Genomic DNA, 17315 nt, shown 5'->3' with positions numbered 1-17315 from the left:
CAAATGGCTCCGGTGGGTAGATGCATTAAATGCATGCTATTGTTCAAGTGTGTCCTTTTGCCGAAAAGGTGAGGATTTTCAGCTAGTAGATGACAATAGGCTTTGGCTACTTTTCAGAAGTGAGACAATTGAGAAATTTGATGCTTACATCTTGTACATTTCCTCGTTGGTCAATGCTCTTCAAGGAGAGAGAAAAATCTTCATATGATCTCGTTTGAATTCCTTAGCAGTTGGTTGCATTTTGACTTTATCGTTGATGTTTTGACATATGTCTTCAACCTTTCTGAATGATGAGCTAGCATTGAACGATTAATATTGGATGTGACTCAGCTTGTGTCACATGTGTGCCAGACACTCTTTCAAATTTGAATCTTGATCTTTAGGATAGATTGAACGTTGAGGTACTTTATTCATAAAGAATAAATCTTGAAATTTAAATTAATTTAGAAGCTTAGATTCCAGCAAAGTGCTTCTATGTATATTAAAATTGTTATTGATAAAAATTACATTTTAAAACGATATGATGTGTTTGAACTTAACAGGGAGGTCAATGCAACAATGATAAACCTCATGGGAGTTGAGTGCAATTTCCCCTAAAATCAATGAAACATTTAATGTTTTTTTTTCAAAGTTACCCTCACATTTAATATGAAATAGATAATGTGATAATGTCATTTTTAAAAGTTTTAATTTGGAGAAAAAAATTCACAAGTAATCTAGAAAAACTGACTATTTTTTTTTACAAAATTATTGCTAGTAACTACCCTCTTCGTTCCATAACGATGACATCTCAGGAGGTCTTAGATGAGATTCTTCATCTAGTTCGTGATGATGATGTAATGACAATTGTAACTTCTCCTTTTAATATATGCGGGTTGTTTCAAAGAAAACTACTTCATTTGTTTCGTAAAAATTGTTGTTTTGGCCTCCTTCATTTTTTTTGAACTTTTTGTTGTTTTAGAAAATCAATGCATTTTTCTCATTTGTTGACATTTGTACCCTCATTAATTTTTTTTATAAACATCCGGTACTTGATCACCCTTTGGATGCCGCCAGATTCGGGGTTTAGTCACAATTAAGACTTGACATCCCTCCCCTAGAGTGTATTGTGTGGGGATCAAACCCGAAAATTCTTCCTACACACTGAGCCTGTGTTGCCAACTGAGCTACCCCTCTTGGGTTAACCCTCATTTGTACCCTCATTAATTAAATTTTGTTTTACATATCACATTTTAAACGATAAACCACAACTTATCTCTATCCACCATATTTTTCTCTATCAATGGAAGTATTTGATTTCTAGTTACTAGAAAAGGATAAGTAAATATATTTTAGTCAAATAAATACTAGTATCAATAATTATTTTTTTACTCTTTGTATCATTACCTTGAATGACAATCAGTTTCAACAAAAAAACAACAAACAATCTTTATCGAAGGAGGAGTACTTTCCTTAATTCTAGAGAATTAGGTAAAAGTGACTTTTAAATTAAACGAGGATGAAGGAAGTACAATGTTAGCACCAAACAACATATAAACTCATAATATATTGTATAAGCTTATACTATCAGATATAATTCTGCGTATTAAAGAGCGGTTGATTTTATAGTTAAGGTTCACTAGGTTTTTATCCCAATAAATTTTTCCTAGAAATGTTTTAACGAGACTCGTTCGCTAGGTGCATTCTTTGGGGTGGTTTTGAGTTGATGGGATTTTCTTTATTTGCCCTATTTATGAGAGGGTTGTTCTAATGAACTTTTTTAATTCAATAATATATATCTTTCATTGTAAAAAAGAAATCATAATTAAGGGATGAGATAAACAACTACTACATCACCTCATCAGAGCCGTGTAGGGCCTTAGTAAAAATAGGCAATTGCCTAAGGCCCCCAAGAATATATAGGCCCTAAAATATATTTAGTATGCATATAGGATATATTACTGAGAATTGAGAGGGTAATGGAACAATGAACAATTGGATAACATGAATTGCAACATGAGCAATGCAATGTAAGAACTTAGAAGTGCAACATGGGAAGTGCAAAACTCAAAAAATTAAATTGTGTTACTCATAACAGTTAGTTTTTAATGACTTATATATAGTATTGTATATGTTTACTCTTCACTCACTGTTTCTTCTCTAAAAAATAGAAAAATTTTATTTTCAACGTTGAAGTGAATTATCAAAGAAGATATTTGATATTAAAGTGTTGCAAAATCTCTCATTGAATCATTCATTGTGTTTTATGTTCTATTGTTCATAATTTTTTATTTATTTTACAGTATAAAACTCTTGATAAATGATTTCGCACCTCAAAAAACTGGAAGGTTAATATAAAAATTGATATTTTATATAATATATTAGATCTCTTTAAGATTTTTGTCAAAATAAAATTACTTCAAAAATCTTTGTACACGGCCCTGCACCTCATCCTCGTGATTGCGTTAACACTAACATTAAGTCCTCCGCAAATAGACATGAAGTATTTATAATAATTTTTAATTATAATTACAGTAATTAATAATTGGAAATATGATAGATATTGACAATTATATATTATGACAATCAAATCAAATTGATGTTAGACCTAATCAAACAAACCAATAATTATCACTTAGGTCAAGTATGAAATTTATGTTAGCAGATAAACGTCAACCTTTATATATCGTGTGAGATATGCTATACGCCATATTGGTCACTGCCCACCGTTAGGCACTGTATCAATTATTATTATTAATAATTTATTATTCCTATTATTATTAATTTATTATAATTATTATCAATAATTCAATATTTTGTAGTAGACATGTTTGTTACAAATTTCTTAATCTAATTAATTAAAGCGTCTTTCCTAGTATTTTCTCATAGATGGTAAAATCGAATCATACTAACTAGTTTATCCAATCAAACTATAATGAATAGGTGGGTGTGATAGTTTCGCGCTAAGCATGATTTTTCATTTTGAAAAATACTAGCAATATCATTTTTTTAATATTCTTTTATTAATTGGTTAAAGTTTAAGTAAGGTCTACTAAAATATGGAAGTTACATGAATTTTAATCAATTAAAAACATCAATAATAGAAAAAAAAGCGTTTTTTTAAAATATTAAAAAAAAATGTTACACTCATCTTATATTATGTTCTACTAGACTTCAAAGATTTTCTTCCAACTTTTAATGTTATGAAAGAAATATTTTATTGAATGAAAAAACAGTGTCTTTCTTCTACATATTTCGATTTGGGAGCATACATTGAGCTCATCTGAATACACGTTAAAAAAATATGAAAAAGAAAAGAAAAAAACAAATATAAGTGCATTTTTTGTGAATGTAGCAATCTTTTATTGTTAAAAAGTACTATCTCCGTTCTTATATAACTGTCCAGAAACAGAAGAAACACACAGATTAAGAGTGCAATTAATTTTTTTTAATTTTCATGAAAGTATTATTTGTTTTCCTATTTCACCCCTTAGAATGCATTTTATCTTTCCTCATTTATTCTTCTTGCAAGGGCATTTCTTGGAAAAACACCATTTAATGCTTTCTTGAAACTCTAAGTGGACAGATATATAGAAACATTTTTTTTTCTTCAAAGTGAACAGTTAATAAAGAACGAAGTTGAGTGCACTTATAGTTGAGTGGACTTTAGCCGACACATTTATAACATACCATTGCAAGGTTGCTTACGAGCAACCATGATCTCGGAAGGCTTTAAAAATACTTCATCAAGACAAGATGTCTACGGTACAATCCTTACCACATTTATAAGTACAGTTGTGATCGTTCATTTACATAATCATGCTCTCATAGTAATCAATCTTACCTTGATGGGAGAAATTAATTATGGAATTAATAAAAGGGAAATAGTATAGTGAACCGTTTGATGCGTTTTTTGCGAAGGTATTATGATTAGTTCTTGTTTGCTTCCTACGATTAGGTAGTAAAATATCTCTAAAACACCGTTATATGCTTCATATGCCTATTGTAATTGATCACCTTACAGTGATAGTTTACTTGTAAGTAGTGTAGTGGTATGACAACTAACAATAACTTGATGGTGTTGCCCAAGCCATATGTCCCCAACTCCTACCACTTGAGTTATCAAATCATTTTGGTTATGATTTGCTAAAAAGATTTTAAGAATCCCAACCAAACCAGGTCAGCTAAATTTGATCAATTTTTATTCACTAGATTGTGGCAGATTTTTTTTTTGTGTGTGGACTTTTTTTTACTAACATAGTGTGCTTTTGAAACCTATTTACCTTTAGTGTAGCTTTTTTTTTATAACTACCTAAGTAGTATAAATCGTCACTCTAAGTGATGATACCTATATATCACCTCTCTTGAGATTAATCATTATTGCACTGACTTCCCCTCTAGTTTGCAAAATGCACTGACCTCCCTTGTATCATTTAAAAAGACAAATGAGTGTTGTGTATTAAGTGATAAATCTTAGGGAATGTTGATACAATGATAATAAACATAAGGGGAGGTTAGTAAAATTTTCTCAATTAAGTAAGGATGGTCAATGTCTTGTTAAATAATAGATGAGAGGTTAGTGCAACAATGATAAACCTTAAGGGAGGTCGGTACAATTTCCCCATATATTTTTTTAAAGAAACCATCACTGCATGTGGCTATAGTTTTTTTTTTTTTACTTTCTCTAATAGTGACGGAAAGAAATCTGTCACAAGATCCTGGTATAATGTAGAAGGAATTAGAGCCACTCCAATGTAGATATTAAGTTGAAATCTTAAAAATAAGATCTGGATCTAACAAGATCCTGTCATCGGAGTTATCCTACATGGCATGCGATCTTAGAAAAAGCTAAGATTCGTGCCTTAGCTCAGTAACCTTGAATAAAATAATTGTTTCTCTCTCATTAAATACTAGAATTCAATAAAATAATATGTTTTTATCTCTCATGTTGAATTTTAAATATTATATATTTTCTATCATGATAAAATTTAATTATATTATATATTTTTTAAATATTAATTAAGTTGAATGTAATTAATAATTAAATTAAATTTAATATTACGTGGAAATAAATAATATAAATATATTGGGTATGGTGACTCCAACAAAGTAAAATAAAATCTCAACCACTAGAACAAAATGTGTACTCGGACCTTATGACGGACTTAAATCCTATGTGGCAGTATGAGCCCATAAAAAATGAGTTAAGTCCTAAATTAAGATCTCTTTGTTAGAGATGCTCTTAGTGACAGAATATGAACAAGAAGTTTTATGTCACAAAGTATTTAGTGATGAATTTATTTTTGACGAAGTATTTTTCGTCACAAAATCCTAGTGATCAAGATTAAATGGGTTAGCGACGGAATTTTGAAAGGATACTTTTGTGTCACAAATAAATATGTTGACGGTCGGTCAAACCAATGATTCTCTTCTCAAAGAGTTAGAGAGATTCTAAGACGAGTCAATAATAAAATAAATAAGAATCGAACTGGAGTCGAAAAAGCAATTCATAGTTTATGAGGAACTTTTATATACGTCGCCATTTGACAATCTATCTGTTCAGGCAGATGTGCTAGGTCTTTCCACTTCTCATTGAATCGGATTACCGGGTTGAGGAAATGCTATGCCAAAGATGGGGGCATTAGTTTTGGGATAATTTTTGTGACGAAAATTCTCTCTCTCCATCTTATGTCACTAAGAAAGAAAGTTAAAAAAAAAAGAATAGGGTGTCACCATTGTCTTGCAAAAAAAAAAAATGTATCAGCACTTAAAATGACCATTTATACTACTTCGATTATTAAAAAAAATTATATTATAATGGTAAATATGTTTTAAAAGTACACCATGTCAATAAAAAATCACGTATGTCAATGAATGGTTGACACCATACTTATGTATACAAATTATTATTGTTATTTTTTGCATCTAAGAAGCAAAGTATAACTTCAAACTCATTTAATGCAAACATCGTCATGAACAGCCTAGCTAACTTATGATTCCACTTTAATTGTTGACTCAATTCCAAAAGCAAACTGTACACGATGGAAAGAGTCCACAATTTTCTTCCCTCAAACCAAAATCACACCCAAAGTTCACCATAAAAACATTTAAATAGCTTTTACTCATTGCATTTACACACGAGGATTTTAATTAATTAATTAATGAAAGCTCACCGCAACAAACAAGTTACAGATCTCAACAACATGTTCATTTCATTTCAGTTTATTCAGATTTCATCCCAAAAACTACCATCATTTTTCTTTTCTCTTCCTTTCCCTTTCCAAACACTTCAACATCACAACAGCTGCTTGTGTCAATGGGCAATCAAAGCCAGAAAACCCACACGCGCTTCACCTCAGTTATAAATAAAAACTCACTCACTCTCCATAATTTTGTAATTATTTCACTGTTCTTCCCTCTACTTCCTCCATTTTAATATAACTGACATTTTAAGATTGTTTTACAAGTATTAAGAAATAACAATTAATATTATTATTTTATTAAAATTGCTACTCTAACTTCTTATTACACTATTTATCTCTCTTATTAATTTTAATGAAGGGTACAATTAGTAAAGTATAATTAATGCTCTATTGAAAGTGTAAAAATGTCAAATAAAAGGAAAAAAATCAAAATAATGTCAATTATATTAGGCCAAACCTAAATCTGTGCTCGAGAGATAGTCGTCTGATAAGGGATGTATAGAAAGGCAAACAAAGCTCTTGTAGTATTGGAGAGTGAAAAGCACGCGTGAGTGCAGGAGTATGGAAGAAGAAATATGAAGATTCTATCTTGTGAGGAAAAATTTCTCTCTCACAGACCCTACCCTACACAAAGAAAGGAAAAGAGAGAGAGAGAGAAAAATAGTACAGTATAATGAAGCTTATGCTTTGAGTTCACTACCCACTACAAATCATTGGCGAATGTGCATTAGCAGAATACAATATACAGAAAGAATACAGATCCAATACTTTGCCTCTTTCTTCACCTGCTCCTTCCAAATTCCAATTTTGGCTGGCGCATTTTAGCATCTAACCACCACCAAACCCTAAAATAAGCATTCTTTCTTTCTTTGCTTTAACTTGAGATTTTTGTTTTCTCTTCTCACTGGACCAACAATAATCATATCAATCAATCATTATCCTCCCTCCTGAAACACCAAAACAAACCCACTTCCTCTCTTTCCTTACAGATCCTGTTTTGATAATTTTCCTTCCTTCTCTGTTATTGCCAATTCCAAAGGTTTCAGCTTTTAGATCTGGCTTGCTTCTTTCAAGCAATGGAGATACCCCATGTTTCTTGCTTTCTTCTTTGACTCTTCTTCCCTCTGCTTCTGTAGCTGCATTAACCACTTTTTCACCTTCAAATTATCACTTGTAAATGATGCTTGCCATTGGGAATCCTATCACTAGCATCCATACCAGCTCTACTTGCACTGCTTTGCTCAAAGAACTTGAGGTCTCTCTCTCTTTTTCTTGTTGAATGATGTCTTGTTTCCTCTCAGGTCAACTTTTATAGGGTCTCTGTAGGCTGTTTTTTTAAAGGGTAAAGGGGGAGTTGCCTTTGCTCATGAGATTACTGGAAATGGGTAATTGGGAATCTTTACATGGTTACCAGTACTTCAATTAGCATATGGGGTTTTGGGGTAATTGTCAGTTCTGTTGTTTATTATTTTTGTGAGAAATCATTTGCTGCATAAAGAACGAGTCTGGTTTGGTTATAGATAGTTTAAGTTTAAGCCTTTGTAAAGTTCTTTATTTGCTTTTATGTGTTTAACTGAGAAGATAAATATATTGAAAAGTGAAAGGAGAAAAAAAACCATTCATTATCACAATTTTTTGTTACCTTCTTTTTTTGTTTTTGTGTTTTTTTCCTTGGGTTGACAGACCTCATTATGTGTGCAGCAAATATGGAACGATATTGGGGAGAGTGAGAAGGAGAAAGATCGCATGTTATTTGAACTCGAGAGGGAATGCTTAGAAGTTTACAGGAGAAAGGTTGATGAGGCTGCCAACACCAAGGCGCGCTATCACCAGACTGTTGCAGCCAAGGAAGCAGAGCTTGCAACACTAATGGCTGCCCTTGGCGAACATGATATTCATTCGCCGGTAAAAATAAATGACATGCTTGTATGTCAATTTCAAATGTCAATTTCATGTCTGGCATGTCAGAAGTTGGTTGTTGTCTGGATGTCAAGAAGTAAAGTTTATTGTCAGATTAAGATAGACAAAGAGTTTTTAGATCAACTTGAAATGGCTCCAGTTTGATAGATTGGAGTACGATAATGTTGTTGTTAATGCTTCATCCTCCACTAAATTACCCACACCCTTACGCTGTTATGCTGCAATACGATATACTCAAGAAAGGATATGAACTAAATGCTTTTATTATGTAGATGTGGCTGCAACGTGTAAATCTTTCAGAATTGTGGATAATTGAGTATATATGGAATTGTTTTTATGTCATTGGTCCAGGAGATGTCTGTGTTATTTACATGATTATTATTTGTTTAATAATAAGGGGGAACCTCATGGGCCTAGGAATTAACTTTCTGATCTTTAGGTGCACTTGAGAAGATAAAAGGCTCAATTGTATAATATGCCATCAACCATCCTGATCTATTTTTGTCTGTCAAATTTACAGATTAAAACAGAGAAGAAATCGGCATCCCTGAAGGAGAAGCTTGCATCTGTCACACCACTGGTTGAAGAATTGAAGAAGAAAAAGGATGAAAGGTTGAAGCAATTTGCAGATATTAAAGCTCAAATAGAAAAGATAAGTGGTGAGATTTTTGAAAGCCATCCTGCCAATGATGCTGTGAGCAGCACAACAGTTGCGGAAGAACAGGACTTGTCACTAAGAAGGCTTAATGAATGTCAAACACATCTTCGTACTCTTCAAAAGGAAAAGGTTTGTATTTTCATATTAATTGGCCCTTGAACATCTCATGGCTTGGTTATGAGTGGATAAATGATGGGGTGAATGATTGGTTCAAACAAATATAAATACCATATTTTCTTTTCTATGCTCACTTCCTGCATTTCTTTATGGATACCCTTTATTATTATGTTTTTTCCTTTATTTCTTAGTTGTACTTCTGTGCATCCTGGTAATTATTTAAAATGGTTTTGGTGCTCTGAGATGTTGCAATACCCAATAAGGGTTCTGTGCAAGTGCAACTATAATGAGCCTCATACCAATCATTATATTCTTCTATTGCTCATTGTGCATATTCTATGCTTGTTCTTTTCAGTCCGACCGCCTTCAAAAGGTCTTGCAATGTGTGAATGATGTGCATTCTCTCTGTGGTGTGCTTGGGTTGGATTTTGGCCAAACTGTGGGTGATGTGCATCCAAGCTTGCATGGGACTCAGTTGGAACAATCGACTAATATTAGCAATAGCACATTGGCAGGTCTAGAACAGACCATTGACAAATTGAAAACAGAAAGGAAAGCTAGAATGCAGAAGGTGATTTATATGCCCCATTCTTATTAGCTTCTAGTTTGTTTGTTGTCGTCTTCCTCTCTCCTTTTCTCTTGCCTGAAATTTAAAGTATACTTTTGAAAATGCAGCTGAAGGATGTTGTTGCTAAACTATTTGATCTTTGGAATTTGATGGACTCATCAAAAGAAGAGAGAAACTGTTTTCTGAGGATTACTTCTATTGTTAGGATTTCGGAATCAGAACTCACTGAACGAGGTGTTCTTTCGACAGAGATTATAGAGAAGGTTTGCAAGCTCTCTCTGTACACTCACTACTCTTTCTTTTCTATTCATTATCACTAGTTCTTTAGATGTGGAGGAACTAGACTAAAAAGTCCTTTTGCAGGCTTCAGCAGAAGTAGAAAGGCTTGCCAAACTGAAAGCAAGCAGAATGAAGGAACTTGTATTTAAGAAGAGGTCAGAGCTAGAGGAAATTTGTAGACTGACTCATATTGAACCGGATACCAGTACTGCTCCTGAGAAAGCTAGTGCATTAATAGATTCTGGTCCGTTCCCTGTTGTACTGATAGATTATTTATCTATAACTCACTTGTCATTCACTAATGAAAATTTGGTTTCTTTTCAAATGTACCTTGAAAAGAGCTGACATTATTGAACTTTTTTGGGCAGGTCTGGTTGATCCTTCTGAACTTTTAGCTAACATCGAAGCACAGATAATGAAGGCAAGAGATGAAGCTTTGAGCAGAAAAGAAGTAACAGATAGGATTGATAAGTGGCTTTCTGCCTGTGAAGAGGAGAATTGGCTTGATGAATATAGTCAAGTAAGCCAGGAATTATTGGAGATTTCTGTCCTTTTTAATTGAAGCTTGATGAATATTTTTTTTGACTACCCTTTTTATTGGAGGTCTCTGACCTTTTTACTGATTATTGATTGTCGGGGGGGTATTTTTCATCAAACTATAGACTCTTGCATGGACTAGTCAAAATAACTTGTGCAGACTACACCATAAAATATTGCTATGTTAGGTGAACTAAAGAATAAATGTTCTGTTGACAAGCAGGAGAGGTGGGTCCAAATATATCAAGATACCTATAAATTATAATTTTGTCGTCACTGAGTTTTCCTGTTTGGATCTGAATATTAGTAGACATGTTAGCTCTCATGTATTATATTGTTCAAAAATTAATCTGGTGTGGCAATTTATGATACAATATTTTTATTCAGCATACATTAGTACTGCCACTTATTAGAGACTTGAAAAAGTTCTCCTTTTTCATTGTATTAAATAGTTTAAACTTTATAGTTCCAATAAATGTCATTGCATTTAATTTAAGAACCACTTTTTTCTGGTAAATCGTTTAGCTTATCTTAAATGGTTCAAACTTTGTACTTTAGTTTTGTATTTTTATCATGTATACTATTGCATCCACTATATAGTTAACACTTGCAGTTCAAATAAATGTCATGGCATTTAATTCAATGTACTATGAACCACTTTTCCTGGTAGATCATCTAGAGCTCTTTCCCTGACATAATATGAGGAATTTCAGGATAACAATCGGTACAGTGCTGGACGAGGTGCTCATATTAATCTTAAACGCGCTGAACGAGCTAGAGTAACTGTGACCAAAATTCCAGGTATTGCTTTCATGAACGCCCCACATGTTTATGTTTCTGATAGTGCCATTTGGACCACTCAGATAACAGTTTGTTCTCTTTCCAGCTATGGTTGACAATCTTATAAACAAAACACTTTCCTGGGAAGATGAAAAGAAGACTCATTTTCTATACGATGGGGTGAGCAAAGCGTTGTAAATAATTTTTGGTGGTGTTCTCCCTATTGAATTTAGTTTTTGGCTGCTAAATTTGATTGTCAATATTTTCTGTAGGTACGTTTGGTGTCAATATTGGAGGATTATAAACTGACCAGACATCTCAAAGAAGAAGAAAAGCGACGGCACAAGGTAAATTAACTTGTTTATCCCCTTTTGCTATAATCGTTTGTTATTCATCTACAAATTGGTTTTCGGATATAGTACTTAGTTTAAATTATATAGCCCAATTGTGTATGTTATAAAGATACCATTGTAAAAGTAAAAGAGATTTCTTAAAAAAAATTGCTGAGAAAGTAAAAGCTACTTTTATTTTTCCTTTTTGAATTTTATTGCTGATTGGTGTGTATTTTGTTGAATCTCATAGGACCAAAAGAAGCTGCAAGATCTACTCCTAAATCAAAAGGAAGCCATGTATGGGTCTAAACCGAGTCCAAGAAAAAGTAACAGCGTTAGAAACACAAATGGGTATCGTGCAAATGGCAATGGGAATGGCAGTGTGTCTTCTATGCCTCCCACACCTCGCCGTAACTCTGTGAGTGGCGGAACATCTGAACTACTAACACCGCGTTCCTACTCTGGCCGTCATAATGGATATTTCAAAGAAATGAGAAGGTTGTCCACTGCACCTCTCAACTATGTGGCTATATCTAAGGAAGATACCATGTCATATAGTTCTCATTGTGGTTCAGAGCCTGAATCCCCTCCCCAAGTTTAAACTTCAAAACAAAAATGATAAAGGTAAACTGTGGTTCCAATCTGAAACTGTTAAACTTTTTGTTTGCTAATTTCTAAATCTTGATGTTTTATTGATTTGATGATAATCTGGTAATGTTTTTTAACTCGTGCAGGAATAGGCTAAGATGAGATTTTCTTTCTTGGGCTGTGCCTGTAAACATGATTAAAACCAGCGCAAACCTTGTGAATATGGAGAAGGATTGTACACTAGTTATTTGCTTGTAATAAGCTGAGGTATACCTGGACAGTGGTAACTGACATTTGAGGACAGGAAGTAGGGTGTTTATGCTTTTGAAGAACATGATCAGATTCTAAAAGAGTGTTGATACTGGTAGGGATGTTTTAGGACTCCTTTGTAGAGGGGAGATCATACAGTGCTTGACCATGTATTCTATGGGTTTTGTGTGTTCAGTTGTATATATATGTTCAGTGTGATGGTCATTAGTTCATGCAGTAACTCAGATTATTTTGATTCATAATTGTAGGAAAGTTCATGCTATATACCTCATGCCCAATTTGTATGCAAATTTGACATTTTCACTCTCTTCCATTCCACTTCTGCCCATTTATTTTCCTATCTCTTTTTTTTTCTTTTTTTCTTTTTCTATTACATCATCTATTGTATCTCTTCTCCCACTTCTATTTATCTCTCAAGGTGGAGGGTGGAATTTAGGTGTTAATGGATTTTATTGCCATGATTTATGTTTGTTGCTTGTAATCAGTGTTCAATTATTTTGCTGATGGATACAAGCTTGTAGTAGTTTACTTTTGTGAACGTTCGATTTGGATTTTTATGGTTGGTGCCTCATGATTAAGACAGCTGGTTCATAAAGATAGATGACTTTGCCAGCCTCTTGATACTTTCAATTGTGGAATCATTGAAATTGAAAATGTAGTACAGCAATGGATGTGAACTTTTTCTTTCCCGAAGTTGACAGACAGATTTCATATGATGTGTACAATTGTGAAAAATGTTACATGATTAAACGTGGCGTCTACGGTGAGTTCTAAACTAAATGAACCACCATGGTTCAGTTCATAAATTACTAGGGTTGTACCTCTACAATTTGTTTGAATGAATTAAGTAATTTATGAATAAATTCTGTGAGCTATTATGTGTATATAGACTTTTTATAGTGTTATTATAATTATTTTCCAAGTCATGTTATTATCTTAGTTCATGCTACAAGACTCAATTAAAACTTATAAAAAAGTTGAGGAGTGCTAAAAGAAAAAACTACCTTAGTTTATGCTACACGACTTAGTTTATTAACTATGAGCTTAAAGAAGAAAAAAATTGTTTCTATATATTTATCGGCTTAGAATTTCAAGAAAACAATAATTTTTTGTAGATGAGCGGGGCTAGGCCCTAGAAAGCAAGAAAAACAACAAAAACAAAGGAAAACAAATCACCACACGAGCTAGGACCTAACCCCTCTCATTCAGGAAATCAACATCGTCCATGACCAGCAAGCGCGTCAAGCCCGATAACGGGATATCAAGAACCACCAACAGAGCATCCTGAAGGGCCCCATATTTGGCAAGAAAATCTGAATACACATTCCCCTCCCTCAAAGTGTGAACCACTGACACCTCCCATTATCGAGAGAGCAAATCCTTTATATCCCAAATGGGAACCACATACCTATGCCGTGGAGGCGGCGCACCTAGAACCAGCTAGATAGCCTCTAGGGAGTCAGCATGATAAACCACATGCCTACTCCCACTTTCCCAACCGAGTTGGAGTCCGTACATCATGGTTGTTAGCTCCATGCAAGTGATTTCCCCAACATTCCCTTTTCCGGAAAAAAACCAGACATCTTGTACAAATAATTTCATTAGGAGAAAAAATAATAATAAGTGATAAATAAAATTTTAAGGATAAAATATAAAAGAGATTTTTTAATTTAAAAAGTAAATTTATTTTTTAATATAAATTACTAAGTTGAGGTAAAATAAAATATAAATTGCACTGTTCCCCCCCTCTCACACAGTGTTATTAAACTCGGTCCGATCATCGACTCGGTCAGGGCACTAGGTCAATGGGTCACTAGTTGAACCATTTGACTCGGTATTTATTAAACAATATAAAGAAATATAACAAACTAACACTAATAAGAAATTATCATTAAATTTTTTACTGTCATATAAGTATTTTTTGTACAGCCTATAAGTATTTAATTAAACAAAATTAATTTACGGTCATGTCACCTCCTAAAATAATGTAAAAAAAAAATGCTCATAGGACCTTATTGCTACAAATGAGAAAAGATTTACTTTGTCCATTAGTTAAGCAAAAGAGGCGGTCTAGCAAATTGTTGGTTTTATATTAGGCCCAATCAAAATCTTAAATAATATGATCATGTTTTCGGGCCACACTTTACTGAAGCCCAAAGAAGCCAAACCCTAATTTGTTGGTTCAACCGGCCGGTCCGGTCCGGTCCGAGTTTAATAACACTCACAGCACAGCAGCCCTAATTTCAATTTCTCTCAAACTCTTCCTTCACCGCCGTTGACGACCTCTCTCTTCCGTGTTAACGTAAGTAACCTCCCTCCCCTTCTTCCTTTTCTTGTTAATTCATACTTGCTTGCTCTGCACAGTTTAATGGATCTGTTATGCTCCCTTCTCTCTTTTGTTCTGTTGTGTAAACTTACATTCTTTTTGTGTAATCATCAAAATTTATGCTGCCTTTTTACTAGTTCTGTTGTCTAAAGATACATTCTTTGGCAAAAACCAATGTTGGATTTTTAAGTTTATGCTATGATGCATGTGTAAGTAATTTGTGTTTTGTGTAATGAACTAATGATTATGTTCTAAGGCATAGTAGAATAGAACTCTCAGAAGTAAACTAAATGAATTTTGAAATATCAATTATTTTTTATTATTCAGCATCTAACTGATTTGTAGATTTTAATTCAAACTCATGTTCTAAGGATGCACCCTTCATTGCTCATTGCCCAAGACCATTTGATTACACTAGGCATGATAATAACATCTTACAAGTTCTATTGCTAATATAGACTACTTTCTAATGTCTCCATGGGGAGGAGGCATGCATATAGATGCATATTAACTTTTACCAATCATGTATACTGTATTTCATACCAGATAATTCAACAAAGGATCGAAATATGAAAGAGGACGAGGTGAATCGATGCCAGATTCAAGAATGGTTCCCAAAGTTCAAATCTGTATCTATCAAGACCATAATTCATCAACTACCTGAATCTTTTATTCAGTACCTTCTTGATGACACTGGGCCCTTCCTGCTGCCTCAATCTGTCTTAAATGAAGATGCATTTCCCAACAGAATTCATAATCCCGTTGACGAACAAGATTTTCAGGTGTTAGAGGGATCTGATGATGAAGCAGATGAAACTTCTCCACCACCTTCATTTCCAGAACTTGAGTTGAAAGTTAAAGAATCCATCGTGGCCCTTGGGGGTGCAGTTTTCCCCAAGTTGAATTGGAGCGGCCCAAAAGATTCAGCTTGGATGAGTACTACTGGTACCCTTTGCTGCACCAATTTCAGTGAGATTGCACTTCTTTTTCGATCATCTGACTCGTTGGTCCATGACTTGTGCCATGCTTATGATTCCTGCCAGGATAAATCTTCATCTAGACCCCAGAATTTCTTTCTTGCTCTCCGTAAATGGTATCCATCTCTCAAGCCAGACATGGAATTTCGTTGTTTTGTACGCGAGCAGAAACTAGTTGGAATTTCTCAGCGAGAGGTTACTACTTTTTATCCAATTCTGCTTGAAAAGAAAAATGATCTCTTATTACTGATGCAAGGATTTTTCAACAATTATGTGAGAACTAGATTTGAGTCAGAAAACTACACATTTGATGTTTACATTACAAAGGACGAGAGAGTTAAGGTTGTGGATTTCAACCCTTGGGCCTCCTTTACATTGTCATTGTTGTTCACATGGGATGAATTAGAGGTTATCAATGGTGAAGGAGATGATGTGGAGTTCAGAATTGTGGAAGATCGTTGTGGTGTTAGGCCAGGCCTTAAAACAGCTGTACCATATGATTACTTGGACACCAGTGCAGGGAGTGGTTGGGATCAGTTTCTAAGGAACGCAGATGAAGAATTAAGACGACAAACCAGGTCTCCAGAAGCTGGCGCATGATAGTAAGATGCTGGTTCTCTGTTAACTTTGAGATAGCTAATGGAAAAACATGTTTTTGTTTTAAAAAACTTTTGGGCTTTTTGACAATGATAGGGAAAGCTTATCATTAAAATAATTCTACCCAATTTAGGATGTATTTTTCTTGATTTCTTCACATAAACTAGTTGGCGGACTATTACTACTGTCTAATATTTTACCTTTGCTTCATGTCCATCTCTTCTGTTTTAATAAAAATTTAACCATTAATTACTGTGTTAATGTATGTGCTATTAAGTTAAGTGTATGTTGTTTATAAGCTTTCAATTGGACTTTGGACATTATCAAGTATTTTCAATTGAGTTGCCTTTGTAACTAATTATATCAGGCCTTTGACAATTATCAACAAGGGTGAACTCAGTTGGGTCCCCAATTTACCTGCTAAGTCCCTCATTTGCAGCTTTATTGCTGCAGTATCTTCCTGTTTGTTGAAATTGCCATCCAAGCTTTCCAGGAAACAGCATCAGGCTTGTATAAGCTACTATAATCTTCATATCGTGTCCAGGATTTCAAAGTCAATCATATCATATATTCTTAATCAAAGTTGAAATTATGTGAGTTGCATTTAGAACTATTGGTGTTGAAAGTTTTACTTTGTTTCCACTCCAGAACTAACTTTCACTACTTCAAACTAACATAAAAGCATATTCTCCTGCACTTCTTCGTCACAAGAACTGAACAAAATATTCTCCTGCACTTCTTCGTCATAAAAACTCTGATTTTTTATATCATTATGCCATCAGCAGCTCACAAGTTTATGCATTATGGAATTTAAGAGATTTTCTAAGTATTGCATTGTTGCTTCTTTCTTGATATATTTTTATTGTTATTATGTTAAATACTCCATGGCTACATTTTGTACACAGGATGTTTCTTTTTGCACAAAATTCAAGGCTTTACTAGTCTATACCCCATCTACAATACTTTCATAAGGGTACTTTATACTTTGGTTTGACAAATAAAAAAGAGAGAAAATAGTAAGAAAGAATTTGCCTAAAAAAGAGAGGTGAAAAAGAATAACATTTTCAAGTTGTTTGGTATGAGATAATCAAGAAAGAAATTGAAGAGGAAGAAATGTGAATTTCTCTCTTCGCCCATTTTGTTGTTTTTTCTCACAAGTTGAACATAGTATCTGTCTTTGAGAT

General features: G+C 33.7%; 2 protein-coding genes across 3 annotated transcripts; both read left to right on the top strand.

The window, feature by feature from the left end:
• Positions 1-6860: 6860 nt before the first annotated feature.
• On the top strand, positions 6861-12538 carry LOC130737511 (65-kDa microtubule-associated protein 6). 2 transcript variants are annotated; one of them, XM_057589298.1, is made up of 12 exons: positions 6861-7437; positions 7884-8108; positions 8623-8889; positions 9233-9448; positions 9553-9708; positions 9809-9968; positions 10093-10244; positions 10975-11062; positions 11148-11221; positions 11314-11388; positions 11624-11997; positions 12108-12538. In XM_057589298.1, the coding sequence occupies exons 1-11, from the start codon at positions 7360-7362 to the stop codon at positions 11972-11974; spliced, it is 1842 nt and encodes a 613-aa protein (XP_057445281.1). In that variant the 5' UTR covers positions 6861-7359; the 3' UTR covers positions 11975-11997; positions 12108-12538. The 2 variants fall into 2 exon arrangements, with proteins under 2 accessions (XP_057445281.1, XP_057445282.1); XM_057589299.1 differs by having other exon boundaries at positions 6865-7437; positions 7884-8087.
• A 1884-nt stretch (positions 12539-14422) lies between these two features.
• LOC130737510 (uncharacterized) lies at positions 14423-16392 on the top strand. The gene is made up of 2 exons (XM_057589297.1): positions 14423-14533; positions 15104-16392. The coding sequence occupies exon 2, from the start codon at positions 15127-15129 to the stop codon at positions 16132-16134; it is 1008 nt and encodes a 335-aa protein (XP_057445280.1). The 5' UTR covers positions 14423-14533; positions 15104-15126; the 3' UTR covers positions 16135-16392.
• Positions 16393-17315: the final 923 nt, after the last annotated feature.

The sequence above is a fragment of the Lotus japonicus genome, chromosome 2 (genome assembly GCF_012489685.1).
Source record: "Lotus japonicus ecotype B-129 chromosome 2, LjGifu_v1.2".
In the NCBI taxonomy this organism is placed as follows: domain Eukaryota; kingdom Viridiplantae; phylum Streptophyta; class Magnoliopsida; order Fabales; family Fabaceae; genus Lotus; species Lotus japonicus.
The sequence above is the reverse complement of the archived record's forward strand: the minus strand, read 5'-3'. Positions and strand labels throughout refer to the sequence as shown.